This window comes from Lupinus angustifolius, chromosome LG07 (assembly GCF_001865875.1).
Source record: "Lupinus angustifolius cultivar Tanjil chromosome LG07, LupAngTanjil_v1.0, whole genome shotgun sequence".
Lineage (NCBI taxonomy): Eukaryota > Viridiplantae > Streptophyta > Magnoliopsida > Fabales > Fabaceae > Lupinus > Lupinus angustifolius.
The window spans coordinates 15,706,690-15,724,693 of record NC_032015.1 but is presented as its reverse complement, the minus strand read 5'-3'; the positions used below and the strand labels follow the sequence as shown (position 1 = coordinate 15,724,693).

The window sequence follows — 18,004 nt, the reverse complement described above, 5'->3', positions numbered from 1 at the left end:
TATCCTCATCCTATCCTTATCCTCATCCNATTTCTATCTGAATTAAGAGGATCTTGAATGTAAAAGCATTGCTTGACTTGAGAAGCCAACACAATGGGGTCATTTTGTAGCATCTTTTATTGAAGTAAACACATATTAACCCATACTTATCTTCTTCAATTTCAAAGCAATTACACCTAAAGAGCACAAATTTGAAACTGCCATAGTAGTCTAACTCAAGGATTTCAGTAATTGATCCATAATAAATTAATGGCTTTATTGTCGGATTTCCATCTTTAGTACTGGCAAAGCTTTGAGTTATTGAAATGAGTGTCACACCACTATTTTGTGTTTTGCGTTTGGGATCACATTGTTTGGTATGAAATTGGTAACCATTAATGACATAGCCAAAAAAGCGTCTTGCAACAATATTTGGTCCTCTTGAAATCTCCTGAAGCTCGATAGATACATCATCCTTCAAAGCACATACTTTGAACCATTCAATGAAATCTTCACCCTGACTCTTTGCTTTGCTAAAAGCGTCTTGCAACAATATTTGGTCCTCTTGAAAGCTCCTGAAGCTCGATAGATACATCATCCTTCAAAGCACGTACTTTGAACCATTCAATGAAATCTTCACCCTGACTCTTTGCTTTGCTCCACCTCTTTCTTTTATTGATTTTTGTGATGTCATCTTCATGTTCTCTAAAACATAAATAACAGTGTTATAATAAATTTTGAACAACTTGTAGACTATTAAAATAGGCTAGAATTAGACTTATTTACCTAATGAGTTGTTCAACTTCATCGCAGTTAAACAAGATGTATCGGTGGGCTTGGCTTCTTGTCTTCAAATCTAAAGAAATTATTTTACCATTTTTATTTCCTCTAATAGGATGACCAATGGTAGAAAAAAATTCAGACTCTCAACTGCACAAGGGTCACATCTATCAATGTTTTTTGTCATTCTATTCATCCTCGATTGTATCATCAATCTTGGATGGTTCCACTTGAGAAAAAAAGCCATGTTTAGACAAGCATCATTCAGCTTCAGGAAAGTAGATAGTCCCTTACTTATATCACCAATGATTTTGTCAATAGGATGAAATCGATGAATTCTCCATTATTTTGGTAAATCATAATGAATATGCTCTTCATGTGAAGGTATATTATCATCTATCTTTAGATGCTCTGTGTTGGTTGTTATATCATTAATGGACTCTTCCAAGGTTGGACTAGGAAAGTCATCATTATCAACTATGGATTTCTCTTCCAACGTTGGACTAGTTTCATCAAAAGTCACGTGAATAGATTCTTCCATGGCTATAGTTCTCTTATTCAAAATTCGAAAAGCATTGCTTGTAAGAGAGTAGCCAAGGAAAATTCCTTCATTGGCTTTAGCATCAAACTTTCCCATGTTTTCCTTACCATTGAAAGTGCAAAGAGTCAAGAATTACATATTTGAAGTTGACCTTGGTTTTGATGAAGACAATGGACATACAAGAAAGCTTGAAGATCTTGCAACAAACAACAAGCCGAAGACTCAAGGGTGATATCTATAAACTTAGAGCTTTGTAATTTTACTTTACTAGAAGTCTTAAGATGATTGCCTTAGATCGAGTCTAAGTTAGGTAAATCTAGGTGGGAGTCTCACAATAACTAATAATGAACAAGACTAAAATTGAGACATAACATCTACAAATTATATGATAAGTAAGGTCATGCATCTACATACATGGTTTTGTGCATTAAAGGCATAACATATTTGAAAAATATGTATCACATGATCACATGTCATATAGGTAGTTTATCATTCATCAAGAAACTAAAGTTTATATAGCATAATCGATTATGTGTGGTATATAATTGATTATCCGAATTATTATAGCTAACCAATCTGATCTCCTGGTGTGTTAATCAATTATGTCATTGGTTAATTAATTAAGGCATAACAGAAAACTAGTGTTTAACAACTCGTTAATCAATTAAGAAACAATATATCGATTAATGACAACATCAATGTGTTTGCTATAAAGGCTCTAATTTTTGCCCATATGGCATAACTTGCATGACTCGAAAATAATTTTGAACATACATTTTCATACATTGCATTAGAATGATAAATTATATTAAGAGAGCTTATAGAGTGATAGCATTCTGAATAGGGCTTAGATATTCATATTGTTGCATATATCTCTAGGTTTTTCAATGCATTGCATTCTTGCATATGTTTCTTGAATTCTTTAAGAGTGAAGTGAGGAAAATATTTTTCTGAAAAGTGTGCAACCCATTTTTATGAAAACCCTTTATATTAAATCTCATTTAGATTAGGTTCTTGTGGATTTTTCTACTTAGACTTTAGACTGAGTTTAATTGTTGTATCTGAGTATTAAGTACTCAAGACGACTCATCAAAAACAGTGATGAACAAGGAAGTTGATCTCTTGGTGAGTGATTTCACCTTAAGAGACATCTTTACAATCTTCAAAAAGACTAGGAGGTCTTAGTTCGAGTGATACCTAGGCTGGGGCCGAATCACGAAAAGATGGGAGATCTAAGTAGGCGAGTTAGATAGGTCAAACCAAGATTGTTAAGCTCATAGGTTCCAACAAAGAAGCAACTTAATTTTTATTGTAATTGGAAGTGTGTGTGTGTGTGTGTGTGTGTGTAAACAAACACAATTTTAATAGTGAAGAAAAATCTCCCAAGATCATAAGTGGAGGCCTAGAGGTAGTTTGTAGTGGACCATAAACGAACCAGGATAAAACTTCCTTGTGCACAATTTTCTACCCTTATCTTCATTACTTTCGATATTTACATTCTTGTTAATTGATTAACTCTGTGTTGCTTGTTATAATTTGTATATTTATCATTTTGTAACTTCTGTAATCAATTGATTGTGTAAAGATTGGTAATCGGTAACTTGTTGTGCAAGAATCAATAAAATTAAGAAGTACAAGATTGAGGATAATCGATTGTCCACAAGCATAATTGATTAAATACAAGCGGAATAAGTGATACACTACACCTATTCAACCCCCCTTCTAGGTGTGTTTTGACCTGCTAGTACCCAACAACCATTATTTAGTACATAACATTTGCAACCGAACACATGCAAGTGAGAAATATTTAGTTTTCTATTGTTGAAGTGTTCATAGGGGATTTTCATAAGAATAGGTCTTATTATACTCGGTTGGAAACATAGCATGTCGTACTTATTGCATCTACCCAAAAATATTTGGGTAGATTAGCTTCATTTAATATAGTACATGCTAGTTCCTCCAACAATCTATTCTTTCTCTCTACAACACCATTTTGTTGTGGTGTTCTAGGAGCAAAAAAATTGTTAGTGATACCATTATTATCACAAAATTCCTCAAAAAAAGCATTTTGAAATTCCCCCCCACGATCACTTTGGATAGCAGTTATTTTCAAGGATTTTTCATTTTCTAATCTTCTAGCATATTCGCTAAAGGCGTGAAATGCTTCATTCTTGTGTACCAAGAATAGAGTCCAAGTGTATCTTGAAAAGTCATCTACTATCACAAGATCATAGTAGTTACCACCAAAACTTTTGGTCCTAGAAGGGCCGAATAAGTCCATGTGTAATAATTGCAATGGTTTATTATAGGAAACCATATGTTTATGTTTGAAAGAGGTCTTTGTTTGTTTACCCTTTTGACAAGCATTGCATAGTTTATCTTTAACAAACTTCATCTTGAGTAAACCAACAACCAGATCTTTCCTTACCAATTTTTTTAAATGATCCATATGAATTTGAGCAATTCTCCCACGCCATCGCCATGCATCATGATCATTAATAGCTAAACATTTAATTGGGAGAGAAGAATCATTTAGAGCAATCATGTAAATATTATTTATTCTCTTACCAACAAGTTTAGAGCTTTTAGATACCTTGATATCAATGATGCATTTGTCGGGGTAGAAAGCCACATGGAATCCTTTGTCACAAATTTGGCTTATACTGAGTAACTTGTGCTTGAGTTCCTCAACATATAGAACTCCTTCTATTGTAGTAGAAGGTGGCTTCCCGACTCTACCAACTCTACTGATCTTTCTTTTGTTATTATCACCATATGTGACATAGCCTTTGTCACTTGGAGTAAGGACATAGAACTTTCCTTTATCACTCCATGTGTTTTGAGCAACCACTATCCAAATATCATAAGTCATTGACGGCTACCAAATACTCCTACCAAACAATTTAAGTAATATTAGGTACCCAATTCATTTTGGGTCCTACATGATTAGTACTTTTCTCTACCCATTGAAAATATCCTAAGGGAATACCATTTTTTTTAATTTTGCAAGTATTATAGGTATGCTCATGATTTAGACAATAAAAACAGTTGGGTAGATGCATTTGTATCCTTGATTTAAATTTAGTAATATGATAAGTATGGATACTTCACTTTTGAAAGATAATTTTCTTAGACACCTCCTTTTCATAAGAAAAGAAGGTTTGGAGAAACCAAGACCTCTACGGTCAGTGAAGTGTCTTTGAGTTTTCAGCATGACATTCAATTTTGTACTACTCTTAAGATTTTTTAGTTGTAGACTCCAAGTGGAAATTTTACTTTCAAGAGTAATACAATTCGGACAACAACAAGAAGAAGGTTTATTGCAGAATACGTTAATCTCAGTTTTTTGTTTGAATCATATTTTAGTGATTTTGACGTATTCACTATTCAGTTCATTGAAAGCATTTTGTAAATCAGAAAAGGATGGCTATTAAAAAGTTCAGTTTCACTTACTTCATCGTCATCAAAGTGATGAGACGCCATAAGAGAGAGATGAGCTTGCTCTTCGTTTTCTAGTTCTAAAGTGGAAGTTTAGTCATTATCCTCTCATGTAATATAAGCCTATCTACATGTCTTCTTTTCAAATTTTGCCTTGAAAGGATTCATCTTCAAAGTAGGATAGTCTATCTTCATGTGACCAGGTTTTTCATATTCAAAAAAATTGAAGTTTTGACTTGAAGTGGATACATCATTGCTTTAGATGAATCTTTTGAGTTGTCCAAGCTTGCCATTTTTATTCATTTTTAGGAATTTACTGAACTTTTTCATCGCCTGCTCATGTCTTCTTTGTCATCTTTTTATGATTCATCTTATAAGGATTCATATGCCTCTAATTTTGCTTTGAGAGAAATATTATTTATCTTCTTCTCTTGTTCTTCATGTTGTTTAAGTTGGATCAATTCTAACTCATGCTCTTGCAACTTTCCAAATAGTGCAGCCAATGACATTTTAGATAAGCTTTTATTTTCTGAAATGGTTGTAACTTTGGGTTACCATTATCTTGGGAGTAATCTTAGAACTTTATGTTCAAGTCAATGTTTGACAATACTTTTCAAAGTGCAATCAAATGGTTTATAAGGTACATAAATCTCTTTTGAAGATCAAGTATCTTCTCTCTAGGCTTCATACGAAACATTTCATATTCTTGGGAGAAGAGTATTGAGTCTCGACCTTTTGACATTCTCAGTTCCTCCATGTGTAGTCTCTAGAGTATCCCGCATTTTTTTGGCAAATTTGCAGTTTGACACTCTGAAGAATTCGTCAATTCCAAGTGCTGAAGTGAGGATGTTTTTTGCTATGAGATTGTATTACACTTTATTTTTATCTTCATCATTCCATGAGGACTTTGGATTTACTTCCCTTTCACCATAAACAATGTTGAAGGGTTCATAAGGTCCTGCTTTCGTAGCATTCTAAATGTCCAGGTCTTAAGATTCTATAAATATTTTCATCCTGATTTTACAGAAGTCATAGCATTCTCCAACAAAATTTGGAGGGCGATTGATGTTGGAACCTTCTCCTAGAAATGATCTTGAGGTCATCTTAAATATAGGATCAGATTTGGGAATAGATTACTCAAAATAAGCTCTGGTGCTAATTGTAAGTTCAAGATGCCAACTAAGAGAGGGTGTATTAGTTGTTGGGAGAATATGGCTGATTTTCCTGTTAGGATACCAAAGTGTAAGTGCAGCGGATTGTTTCTGCAGAATTCGACCAAGTAAAGAAAAAAGTAAATAACAAGAGTTAGTACAAGAAGAGTACATAGAGAATTTTTATATTGGTTCACCTTCTTGTCCAGCGAACATCTAGTAATCTTGCCACACAAGAGATTTTTCCACTAGATAATTTGAGTTACAATTACAATTTCTCTCCCCGATAATTTTGTATCTTACACACTCATAACTTATCTGCCCTTGAAAATTTCCTTTTCAAGTGAACTCTTTACCCCTTCTTAACACACCCTTGTGTCAAAAAGTTTACAATAAGATGAAGAAAATAACAATGGTTTTTGGTTGCCTTTATATGTTTTGAACAAATCTATAACTTGCAATCCTTGATCTTCAAATATAAATACTTAGTAAAACAATGCTCTTAATCTTTTGAAATTTTAGAACACTTTGCACTTTATCAAGCAACTTCAGAAAATATGAAAGTTTAGAAACAAAGTTGCTTAAGAAAAATGTGCAAAAAATTTGTTCACTAAGTGTTTGAAAGTTTTTGTGTGATTATGATTTTCATGTGTTATTATGTTGTAAATTTGGATGTCTCAATACCATTCAATAAGCTTGCAATCAACTATGATATCATTCCATGAAGAGGAGACACGATTGGAATGAAACCTATTCACTTTGGATGAAAATTGTTTATTTGAATTTGAAAACTTGGTTTTAACAGCTCTGTATAATCGATTGTCACGAAGTGGTAATCGATTACTCAAACGTTTTGTCCAAGGTGGTAATCGATTAATACGTGGATTTAATCGATTACATCAGTTAGTTTTGCTTTGTAACTGTTTTCTCAGTCATGTAACCTGTTACGTAGTTCTAGTAACCTGTTACGGAATTCTAGAAACCTATTACCAACTGCCTCAGAGTTCAGGTAACTTGTTTCCTAGTTCTGGTAACCTGTTAGCCAGGTCAAGTAACTCATTACTTAGCAATTTTGACTTTGCATTTTTGACATATCCAATTCTTTTTATAAAAATGATTTCCATTCTTTGATTAGTTGAGCATTGCTACTGAATATTTAAAGTGAGTGTAATCATAGAAGTACCTATATGAAGACTTAATCTATAATCTCTAGAAGCTTGAATCTTCTATGTCTTCATGGTCTTCTTCCTTTTCTTTTTTTTATGATCTTGGTGTCTTCATTAAAACCATGTCAATGTCAGGAGTAAGATCTTCTTCACAGTTAGTGACATTTTATAGTAATAAAATCTTATTTATTGGTTATTTAATTAGGTATGGTAATATTTTTAATTTTGAAATACAGAGTTATTAATTAATGTTAGCTAATATTATGATTTTTTTTAGAATTTTTAATGTAAACCAAGTCAATCGGTCCAACCATTGATTCACTGATCTAATCCGTGACTTACTGACTCAATATCTTGACCGAGTCGTTCACCAGTCCAATTTTAATAATACTAATTTATTTAATTGAAAAGTGGACTCCTATTACAAAAAAAAAGGATAATTTTTTAGCATACATCAAACTTGGAAAATGAAATTTGGACAATTGGTAAAGATGGAACCATACCGTATAGATTCCATAAAATTTTATGTTGTTGTCAACTCTTTAACATAACCTTCACTTGTGTTTTTTTTTTTTGTTGTTGGTAAAGATGGAGACTAAAACTGCACAGGGAGACTAGCACTTATAATGTCATTGTGGATAATATTAGCTTCATAAGCAAATTCAATTAGAGATTTGGGTTTAAAGATAATGGAAGGATAAATTTTGTACAATCATATATGTTAGGGACCAAAATCACACAAAAAGATATATGAGACAAAAATCACACAATTATAACAGAGAATAAGAAGGGGGGGAAACGACATTTTAGCCATAAAAACAAGTACTTATGCCGCATACAAGAAATATAGGACTGTGAATTTATAATTGCAATTTGTATGTAAATTTTGTGTCAACTTACAAATGATTACATATATTAGGAATGCTAACTAGTAACTTTAACAAAGAAAAATTAAAAATGTTTGCGGAAGGAAATTTCTAAATGAAGTCTTGAAAAATAAAAGTATTGGGTGGAATTTTTTTCTTTAATCTTCATCACCGTTAGGTTTTGTTTGGAAGTTACGAGAAACAGAAAAAAAAAATATCAATGGTAAGGATGTGAGGAAGAGAATGAGAAAGAAAGTTAAACCTCTTCATTGTTTGGAATTATGAAATTGCATAAAAAGAAACTAAAATAATGATAATATGATAACATTTATTATTATTCTTTTATAAATCTAATTAACAATAGAAAATGTACACAATATGATTATAAAATTTTAAAGTTCAAATTGCTGAACCATGAAAATTGATATTTAAAGTGTCTTAGAGGGTAGTAGAAAACCTACAAATTCATTCTTTCTTTTTCCCTTAACTTAAAAATAAGGGGAGCCGTTTCTAAAGTCATCTTTTCCATTTGTCTCTCAAACAACAGTCCCAAATAAAGTTTGAAAATACTTATCCTATGCATGGAAGAACTGTGATATACTGGTATTTACATTACATAGCACTTTTAAGCATGCTAACATGAATGCCACGGAAAGATCAGAAAATGATTTGCCAACTCCTTAAAAAACGGCAGACCAAGGGAATACGCGTATTTTAACTTTATATATTAATTAAAAAACATTTTTAAAAATAGTGCACAAATATCATTGGTCTAAGGTATAAGTGAAATCTTTTAACTTTGTATATGAACCTTCAAAAATAAAAATCTTATACAAATTGCAAAGCAACATGCTATCGAGGTATTTTGCATATTCAGGAGTTGAATAGAAAATGACACACTGGTCATACAGAAGCTGCAATTATTTTTCTCATCTAAAGGATTAGACTTAGAGAAGAGTCGGTCAAAGTATGAAGAAATCAATTCAAACAACTACACTTTTTTATATTATTACATGATATAATTATATATTTTCTAAGTCAATGTTACTTTTTGGTTCCCAAAACCCTGAATGATTGATTGGTTTTAGTTGAATTTCGGTTTGTTTAAGTTTCTCTTGTTTTGTCATTTTCTTGAAGCACACGCATCCTTATTTGTCTGCTATTATTTGAATAATTTTCTTCATTTGTATTCAAACTATATTTCATTCCTATTTCAGTTACAACTTCTCTGTGCTCTAATTCCTTCATGATCCTGATCCTTTAATATTACTATGGCTTTTCTTGTCTCTATGGATAGTTGGATGAAGTCTTCTTATGTTGTCTTTGCATTTTTCTGTGCTTTCTTCTTTGGTGCCATAAAAGGTTCACTTTCTTCTTTTACTTCATTTAAATTTTCATTTTTATAAAGTCTAAAGTGATTTTGGATAATGGGTTCTTGAAATTTTCTTCAAATTATGCAGGTTTAGTGGTGGGTCCTATTGCTAGTTTGATACTGATATTTGGGAACGTTGCAGTGATTTTGGTGTTACTTCCTTCACATGTGGCTTGGACAGTTTATACCCTTTTCAAGTAATATTACTTTCTGCACTTTCCTTTTACCTTTAAGCAATTTTTTCAGTCAGCACTTTTATTAACTCATCGTTTCCTTTTACAGGATGCAAGTATTTGATGCAGCTTTGAAGGTGGCAATTTTGATTGCTTTGCCTGCTTTGTTTGGTTTATGGTTGGGTCTAGGCATAGCTGGAAGTATTCTTGTTGGGGTGGGATATGGCTTTTTCACTCCATGGGTTTCAACTTTTGAGGCCTTTAGAAATGATAATGAGTCCAAGATATTTGTTCACAGTATTGTGGTAAGGTTCTAATATGATGTTACTGCAATAACAACATTTTCTTTCCTACAATATTTGTGACTTCATGCCTATGAGTTCTGATTGGTCATATAAATAATTAATAATTATATTTTTAAGTTAAATGCATTTTCTTCGATCAATCAAATCTAATGATATATGGAGTGACATATACTGTGAGATTGATATGTGTTCATGATATAAACTCATCTTATGTACTTTAATTCAACTCAGGATGGAACCTGGGGAACTATCAGAGGCAGTTGCACTGTAGTTAGGGATTTTGCAGATATGTGTTACCATTCATACCCAACTTACTTGAAGGAACTACGGGAATGTTCAGATGAGTGTAAGAGGCTAAGGTAATGGTTATCAGGTCATTTATTTATTTATTTGTGACACTTGTTACATTGCTTTTATGAACAAGAAAGATAGAAAAACAGTAAATTGTGCTCTTAGGTATAAATTATTAAGCTGAGTGATGTTGCAAAATATTGAAGTGGTTACGAAAACTGTATATTTCAGTTTTTTCTGAACAGCTTGTTTATGAGTTGATATTAGAGTGAAGGGTAAACTTAGTCTTTTATAATTATATTTTATGGCTGTGAATTCTTTCCTTTTCTCTATTGGTTTCCAATCACTAACTTCCCAACAAATTTTAAGATTTGTTTGCAAGTTGAATTTTTGAGGAGAAAGATGGATGACTCTGAAGTCTTCATTTTTTTTCTCTCTCTAAAACTCAATTTGCAAACAAACTCTAAGATTTTATTTGAGAGTTATGAGAGAAATGAAAAGATATTGATCAAAGGGTTAGTAAGAGAGAAGAGAAGGGAAAATGAAGAAAATCATCTTTTATTTGAGCCTATAAAATCTTAGAATGATAAATTAATAATATTTTATCTCCAAAAAACTTAAAAAATAGAAATATTTTAGAGGGTTCGAGAGACCTCCAGAAGATTCCTTCTCCTTCATCCAATTCCCAAACAAGGGGAGTCTTTCCAAAATCATCTATTCACTTCCTTTCCTCTCCAAAACTATACTCACAAACAAAGGCTAAAGGTTCAGGAATTGAGGAGTTGGAATCATGAACTCAAGTAAACAGAACACTGGTTTTTTCTGTTCATTTTTCTTGTGCCCAAACTATAAATTTATTAATCTTCATGTACTCTTAAATCATGGCTGCGGTTACAGTAATGTTGCAGTTGGCTATATAGCCATTGCAGACCGCTGTGGGCCAATTTCTATTACCTGATTATGGCCTACGCAGTTTGCAATAATGGCCTGGAGAGATTGTGGTTTCGCAGCAGCCAACCCGACCAAGATGTTGTGGTCGACATTTAAATATTTACTGAAAGTCTTTGATCCTTACATGTTGGCATTTGTTCCTGAACTGTCCTTTGATCTTGTTTTGAAGGTTTATTCATATTCCTGGATGTATTATTGCTGGAATAATGGGGCTAATTGTTGAGATTCCTCTTTTCGCTGCAATTGCTATAGTAAAGAGCCCCTACCTTTTGTTCAAGGGTTGGTTCAGACTTTTGCATGATTTAATCAGCAGAGAAGGTCCATTCCTTGAAACAGCTTGTGTCCCCATTGCTGGTTTAACTATATTTGTTTGGCCACTAGTTGTCATTGCCAGCATCTTAATGGCTATTTTCTCAAGCATTTTTGTTGGACTTTATGCATCTATCATAGTATACCAGGTTCGATCAATCTGTTAGTCCGTAATTTCCAATTACCTCAACCGAATCATCCATCTCATACTCAATCTTTTGTGTGATTGCAGGAAAGATCGTTCCGTAGAGGTTTAGCCTATGTAATTGCAATGGTTGCTGAGTTCGATGAATACACAAATGACTGGCTCTATCTTAGAGAGGGGACATTCTTTCCAAAGTACACAGTTTCCCAATTAGTTTCTTTTCTTATATATGCCCATTTATTCAGTGAAAACAGTATTCAAATTTCTTGCAGCCAGGCCCCAATATCGAAAGAAAAAGGTTTCGCAATCATCCGTTAAAGGAAATAGTGTAGCTGGAAGCAAAGTAGATCCACCTGTAATGTTTATAACAGGCTTAGCTCCATCAAGATCAGTAAGAGAGACCATTCATGAAGTAAAAATGGTGCAGGTATGTGGTTTTTCGCTTAATGCAGATAAAGTACTTTTTTGTTTCTTCCTTTGATTGCACCTGCCTAACACTAATGCTCTAAGGAACGTTTTGTCTAGTACACCAAGTTAGTTTAAGCTCTAGGCAAGTAGTATCCCAAATTAATAGGATTTTTTTGGGAGAGATCTAAACATGTTAAATTACGAACATATATATGAAGAAGTGAAAATCTGATCCTCTACTGAATACCAGAAGCTGAGCCTACAGAAATTTAAATTAATTTCCCCTAGCAAACATTAATAATTTCTGAGAGTGACACTTGTTGGAGGGGCACGTACTCCGAAAGAGACCAAAAAAAGTGAAGGAATATCCTCAGTAGTACAAAATATATTAAGTATTTCTGGGATCAAAACATTTCTCTAGCTTAGATTACAATAGTAGCTGCAAGGATGCTATAACCCTGGGAACTTGCTTCATAGAGAAATGAGCCAAAAAAAAGAGAAAAAAGGGAATAAAGGTACTAAATATTACCGTTTAAGTCATATTCCTAGACAAACCTATTTTTTACTCTTTGGACATAATTGCTTCATCAATTTTGCTAAACCTGAGTTGCTCATGGATTTCTGTTCTGTTTCTGCATTAATCCCCGATCTTTTACCAATATATTTTGTTTTAATGGTCAAAAAGAAATTTGTTCCAAAATATTTTATGCCTAACTTGAATCTCCATAATCATTCTGTATTGATTATTGTCTTGAATAACTTACAATGTTGATATTGTGGTTGATATATTCCAGTCATGAACTAATGCCTTGAAAGGATTTAGCCTAATTGCTAACAAATGAAATTGTTGATGTGCCTATTCTTATTTGAGGTATCACATCAATTTATGGAAACATTTTTACCCAAAAGCAACATCATGCCCTGAAGGAAACTTTGTGGTCTCATTTTTCTATAAATATAATTGATAGAACATATGAAGTCATTCGATCCATGTAGCTGATTCCACCTAATGGGATAAAGACTTGTTTATTGTTATTTATATTTGATTACCTCATGTTGTACTTAATGTCACAGATATGGGGAAATATGATGAAGAACTGTGAGATAAAAGGCAAGGAATTGTTGCATGCTAATGTACTAACACGTGATGACCTTTGTGAATGGTTAAGGGGGAAAAATAGTAATGAAGCTGCAATTATTGGTGTTGGCTTACCATGTTACTCACTTCTACAAACACTTCTCTTCTCCATAAAAGCCAACTCTAGTGGTCTATTGCTACTTGAGGATTTTGAGGTAACCTATTTTAACAGACCAAAGGACAAGTTATTGGATTGGTTCTTCAATCCTGTGATGGTTCTCAAGGAACAAATTAGGGCCATTAATTTGGAGGAAAGTGAAGTGAGATACTTGGAAAAAGTGGTCCTCTTTGGAAGCAATAAGGAACGTTTAGAGGCTTGGGATAATGGTAGTTTTGTGCTTCCTGATGGTCTTAAAGCTGCTCAAATTGAGGGATTTTGCAGAAGGTATGTCACTTTTATCCTGATTCCTTACTCAATAAATAAATTAGAAATGTAAACTATGCATTTTATTGTGATACTAAAATGTTCAGTAACTTCACGTTTTATAGAATCTTAGGTTATTTTTTTGTAGAACTGATTTCTTTTGAAGAACTAGGTTAAATGTTGAGTATGTACATCATATATTGATATGTAAGGGTGAATAGGTGTGGATGTGTCTCGAGAGTAAATAAGTTGTATATATAGAGGTGAGAATGTTTTACTGGTTTTAAATTTGGCTCCACGATCGATATATATATATTGAAATGTTATAACTTTGGGAGTCACTAGAACCATATTATGTTGACAATTATGATTGTATCGGTCATATTTATCTATAATTATCCAAAATGTCAAGATTTTGGGAGTTTCTAAACCATGACCATAATCATTATTTAAAATATTCATCACTTATATAAGCTCCTTGCATTTTGTATCTAACTCGTCCTTAAATAAACATGATAAATTTAATTGCAAATTTTATAAATTGTCATTTTCACCGATTACAACTCTTTGGTCCATGGAGGAGTGTGACAACATATGTTTCCCAATAAAATATGGGACATATGCTTTTTTCCCATGTGTCCATTATGATACCAAATTTAGTTGTATGAATAATAAAGTTTGGATGTCAATAAGCTAGACATGGGACTCTCTTAATTTTTATAGTATGTGTTTTTTGTGTATATTTGTATTTAATAATTTGGTTGATCTGTATGGAATGGTAAAAACATTGGTAGGATGATTGGAATGACAAGAAGTGTATCAAAGCTTCCAACTTATAGAAGGAAGTTTCGCCATGTGGTTAAGGCTTTAGTCACATATTCTCTAGAGAAAGATGTTTCTGGCAAGGCTTTAGCTATTCATTTTCAGGAAAAAGATGTTTGTGAAAGGGCTTTAGTTACTCATTTTCTAGAGAAAGATGCTTCTGGAAGATCCGTCGGGTCTATAGTATCAGTTCCCTCAGATGATAATGTTTAAGATAGGTTATAGTTTTCTTCTATATTGTTTGTTAATTAATCATTGTAAATTTCTTTAAATCTTTAATTGATGTAAAATAGCATATTGAAGTTCATCAATGTTTGAAGAGTTTCTCCTTTTTGTAATGCTTCTTACTTCTGAAAAGATTGGTAAAAGTCAAGTATGATCCCATCCAAGAATTTATTATTAGAAAAAAGTTATTACAAATGATAAGATAATAATAATGTAAATAATAACTAACAATATAAGCATAACTTAAAGATAAATTTAAATAAAATGAAACTAACAATATAAACATGACTTATAGATAATTTAAAATAAAATGAAACTAATAATATAAGCATGTTTTATTGATAACTTTAAAATAAAATGAAACTAATAATATAAGCATGCCTTAACAACGTAAGTATAGCTTATAGTATATCAAACTTCACCAAAAGAGAGGTGATTGTCATAGATAATAGCATCTTATACCTGCAACATTGTTTAGTGGAACTAGAAGCAAAATAAGAACATCCCTTTAATATTAGATGAATTGCATCAAAGTTTCCATATCTAACACAAAGAACTGTTACCCATAAAATTTTTTTATCACATAGTGACATTCATCTCCATTACACAAGAAGAGATAGATCAAAACAATTCAAATAATTAGTTCCTAAGTGTTCCACCCCAGATAAATGCGGGTTATTCCGAGCTTGACCCAGGCGCATAACCAAACTAAGCATCCCTTGTTCAACCGCCAGGGGCGGGCCGAACCCACTACAAGTATCATTAATGCATCTGACTCACCATTAATGTATTTATGATTTACTATTAACGCATCTCTGACTCGCCATTAATTCACCGCTGGCTCGCCATTAATGTGTCGCTGACATTCCACCTGTCACGACGCTTGCAAGTTCTACATGCCCCCGACAAATCAACAGTTATAGGCCTGTAGGGTGATTAAGGACAACCCAACATACCCGTGTCATACGTACCAAGTACTGGCCAATGGACGGACACCACATCAGCCACACCAAATTCTATAAATAGGAGACCCACACACATGAAGTATCAATTAACACTCATTTGCTCATTTATTGCTTACATTCATTGTTCTTGCTCTAACTTATCTCTTATTTACTCTCATTCTCTTTCTAAAAAATCACATACTGACTTGATTGTTAGAGAGCCCTTTCAAGTACCTCTCCGGCAGGTCCAGACAGCACTCCGACCAAGGCTCCTGGCCACTACTACTCAACCGGGTATTCGATTTCAACCATACTTGATCAACACAAAAGAACATTGGCGTCGTGTATGGCTTACCTATAACATGGTGACCACCCGTAACCAAGCTCAACCCCTCAGCCAAGCAAAACTAATCACTACACACATACCTCTGAACCATGATACTCCTTCAATCGACCCTCTAGTATTAGTACATCCATCCCAACAAGCAAGCCAAAGTCATCCCTAAACCCCGCCCCAAAAGCACCCTCCATTCAACAACTCCAAATGATCCAAACCCAAGGCCAGATTATCGAACAACAGGCCCAGTTGTTAGCCGAACTTCGCCAACACAGACCTGAGCCTAGTAACTGACCCTCTCGACCAGTTGTCGATGAGCACTCTACAAAGTCCGCTAAAGCATCCTGACTTGTAGCCCCCCAAACAAAAAAATCACCCAGACAACCCACCCCTCTAACTATAGCTCCTCACGAGCAAGACACCCTTTCGCCGAAGTTATCATGTCCTCACCACTACCTAAGCATTTAGCTCGCCCAAATAAAATTGACCAATATGATGGTACCACTGATCAGCAAGACCACCTAGACGCATTTGAGGCCTCTATGTTTTTTCATGGGGCGATTAACCCCATCATGTGTCGAGTCTTCCCTTTCACTCTGAAATGCGCTGCCCTGTAGTAGTTTACATGGCACCAAATAGTATTGATCAGTGGGCAACTCTTGCCAATGGGTTCAACATCTAGTTTAAACAAGCAGAGAACAACCTAGATCTTCCTATACCCTGTCTCACATATGACAGGAACAACACGGGCCTCTCTTTGCGTACTTAGACAAGTTCAACATGGAAGCCATAAAGGTTTGCACCTTAAGTCCAGAGGTGGCAATACACATATTAGTTACAAACTACAAGATAGCCTCTTCAGGCAAGAACTAGCCAAGTAGTCGGACTTTACCATGGAAGACCTCTAGTCAAAAGTCTAGCAGTTTGTCAACATGGAAGAAACTCAACTAGCCCGCCTATCTTCTGACCATAGAGAATAACAACTCCCCTCACGGGAAGCCAAACGACCAAAAATCCATGAACATCCTCGAGATGACCCACCCCAACCATAAAAAAAACAAAATACTCCACCTACACCCCTTCAATGCTAGTCGCTCCAAGATACTACAAGAACTCATGGCCACTTACCTAGTCCAGCTCCCTAAGCCCAACCTGGGGAGAAAGCTAGGGACCCAAGACCGATCCAAATACTGTAACTTCCATACCTTTTTCGGGCTGTTATAGAAGAGTGTATCCAATTGCGGGACACTATTGAAAACTTAATTCAGGATGGTCATTTACAACATTCCATTACCAGGATAGCCCGACAGGGACGATCGCCACCACTATATCGACCCAGTCCTTCTAGGAGACACTCTCCTCCAAAAAATCAACAAGAGCACCCTCCGAATAGAGACTGCGGAGACAGGTATCGCCCCAATAACCAGCGACAAAGGAGTCTGGTATTAGGAGGATTTATCGCAGGATGCACATCCAGAGTAGCCCATAAAAAGTATGTTCGGGAAGTCATGCAGGCAACTGTCCGGAATCCTTGCCAACAATATGAGAATAAGGTGGCACCCCCGATCTCCTTCGATGATCGTGGTTATGAAGGTGTCGTCTATGGTCATGACGATCCCCTCGTCATCACCACCAAGATGAATAACAAAAAGGTTGGAAGAATTTTCGTCGATCAGGGCAGTTTGATGGATATTATGTTCCAAGACTTGTTCGTCAAAATGGAGTTGAAAGATAGAGATTTTCTTCCCTATGACTGTAGACTAGTCGGTTTCACCAGACAAGGCATCACCCCTCACAGCTATATGGACATCTAGCTTACCATCGGTGAACAACCCCTAAGTCGGACAATCCAAGCAAAGTTTTTGGTCATTGATTGTAATTCTGCCTACAATGCTATCCTAATGTTGAAAGATTTTGTTCGAGAGAAGGTTGGTTTTCCCCTCTCAACAATTTGTTGAGAGCGAAATTTTCTCTATTTTTGGTGTGTTCTCTTTTTATTTTGTTAAGTAAGTGAACTCGGTTTTATTCTTTGTTCGCCATCTCGGTTTTGTTGAAATAAATTCCAACACTGGTATAATAGTTTCAAGAGTATTCCAGTTACAACTTACTTCTTAATAATCATGTGAATAAGTTATTCCTTCTTTGCCCCATCTCGGTTTTGTTAGAATAAATTCTAACGCCGGTACAATGGTATCGAAGCAATCCCCTATTACATAATTATTAAGTACCTTTGTATACCATCTCGCTTTTGTGGAATAAATTCCAACACCGGTTTAACGGTATTCTAATATACAAAAGT

General features: G+C 34.3%; 1 protein-coding gene across 1 annotated transcript; it reads left to right on the top strand.

Annotated features, from left to right (window-relative positions):
- Positions 9,108–14,530, top strand: LOC109352468 (uncharacterized membrane protein At3g27390-like). Its single transcript, XM_019594468.1, has 9 exons — positions 9,108–9,283; positions 9,382–9,490; positions 9,576–9,771; positions 10,003–10,130; positions 11,183–11,471; positions 11,555–11,661; positions 11,744–11,894; positions 12,950–13,398; positions 14,172–14,530. The coding sequence occupies exons 1-9, from the start codon at positions 9,193–9,195 to the stop codon at positions 14,410–14,412; spliced, it is 1,761 nt and encodes a 586-aa protein (XP_019450013.1). The 5' UTR covers positions 9,108–9,192; the 3' UTR covers positions 14,413–14,530.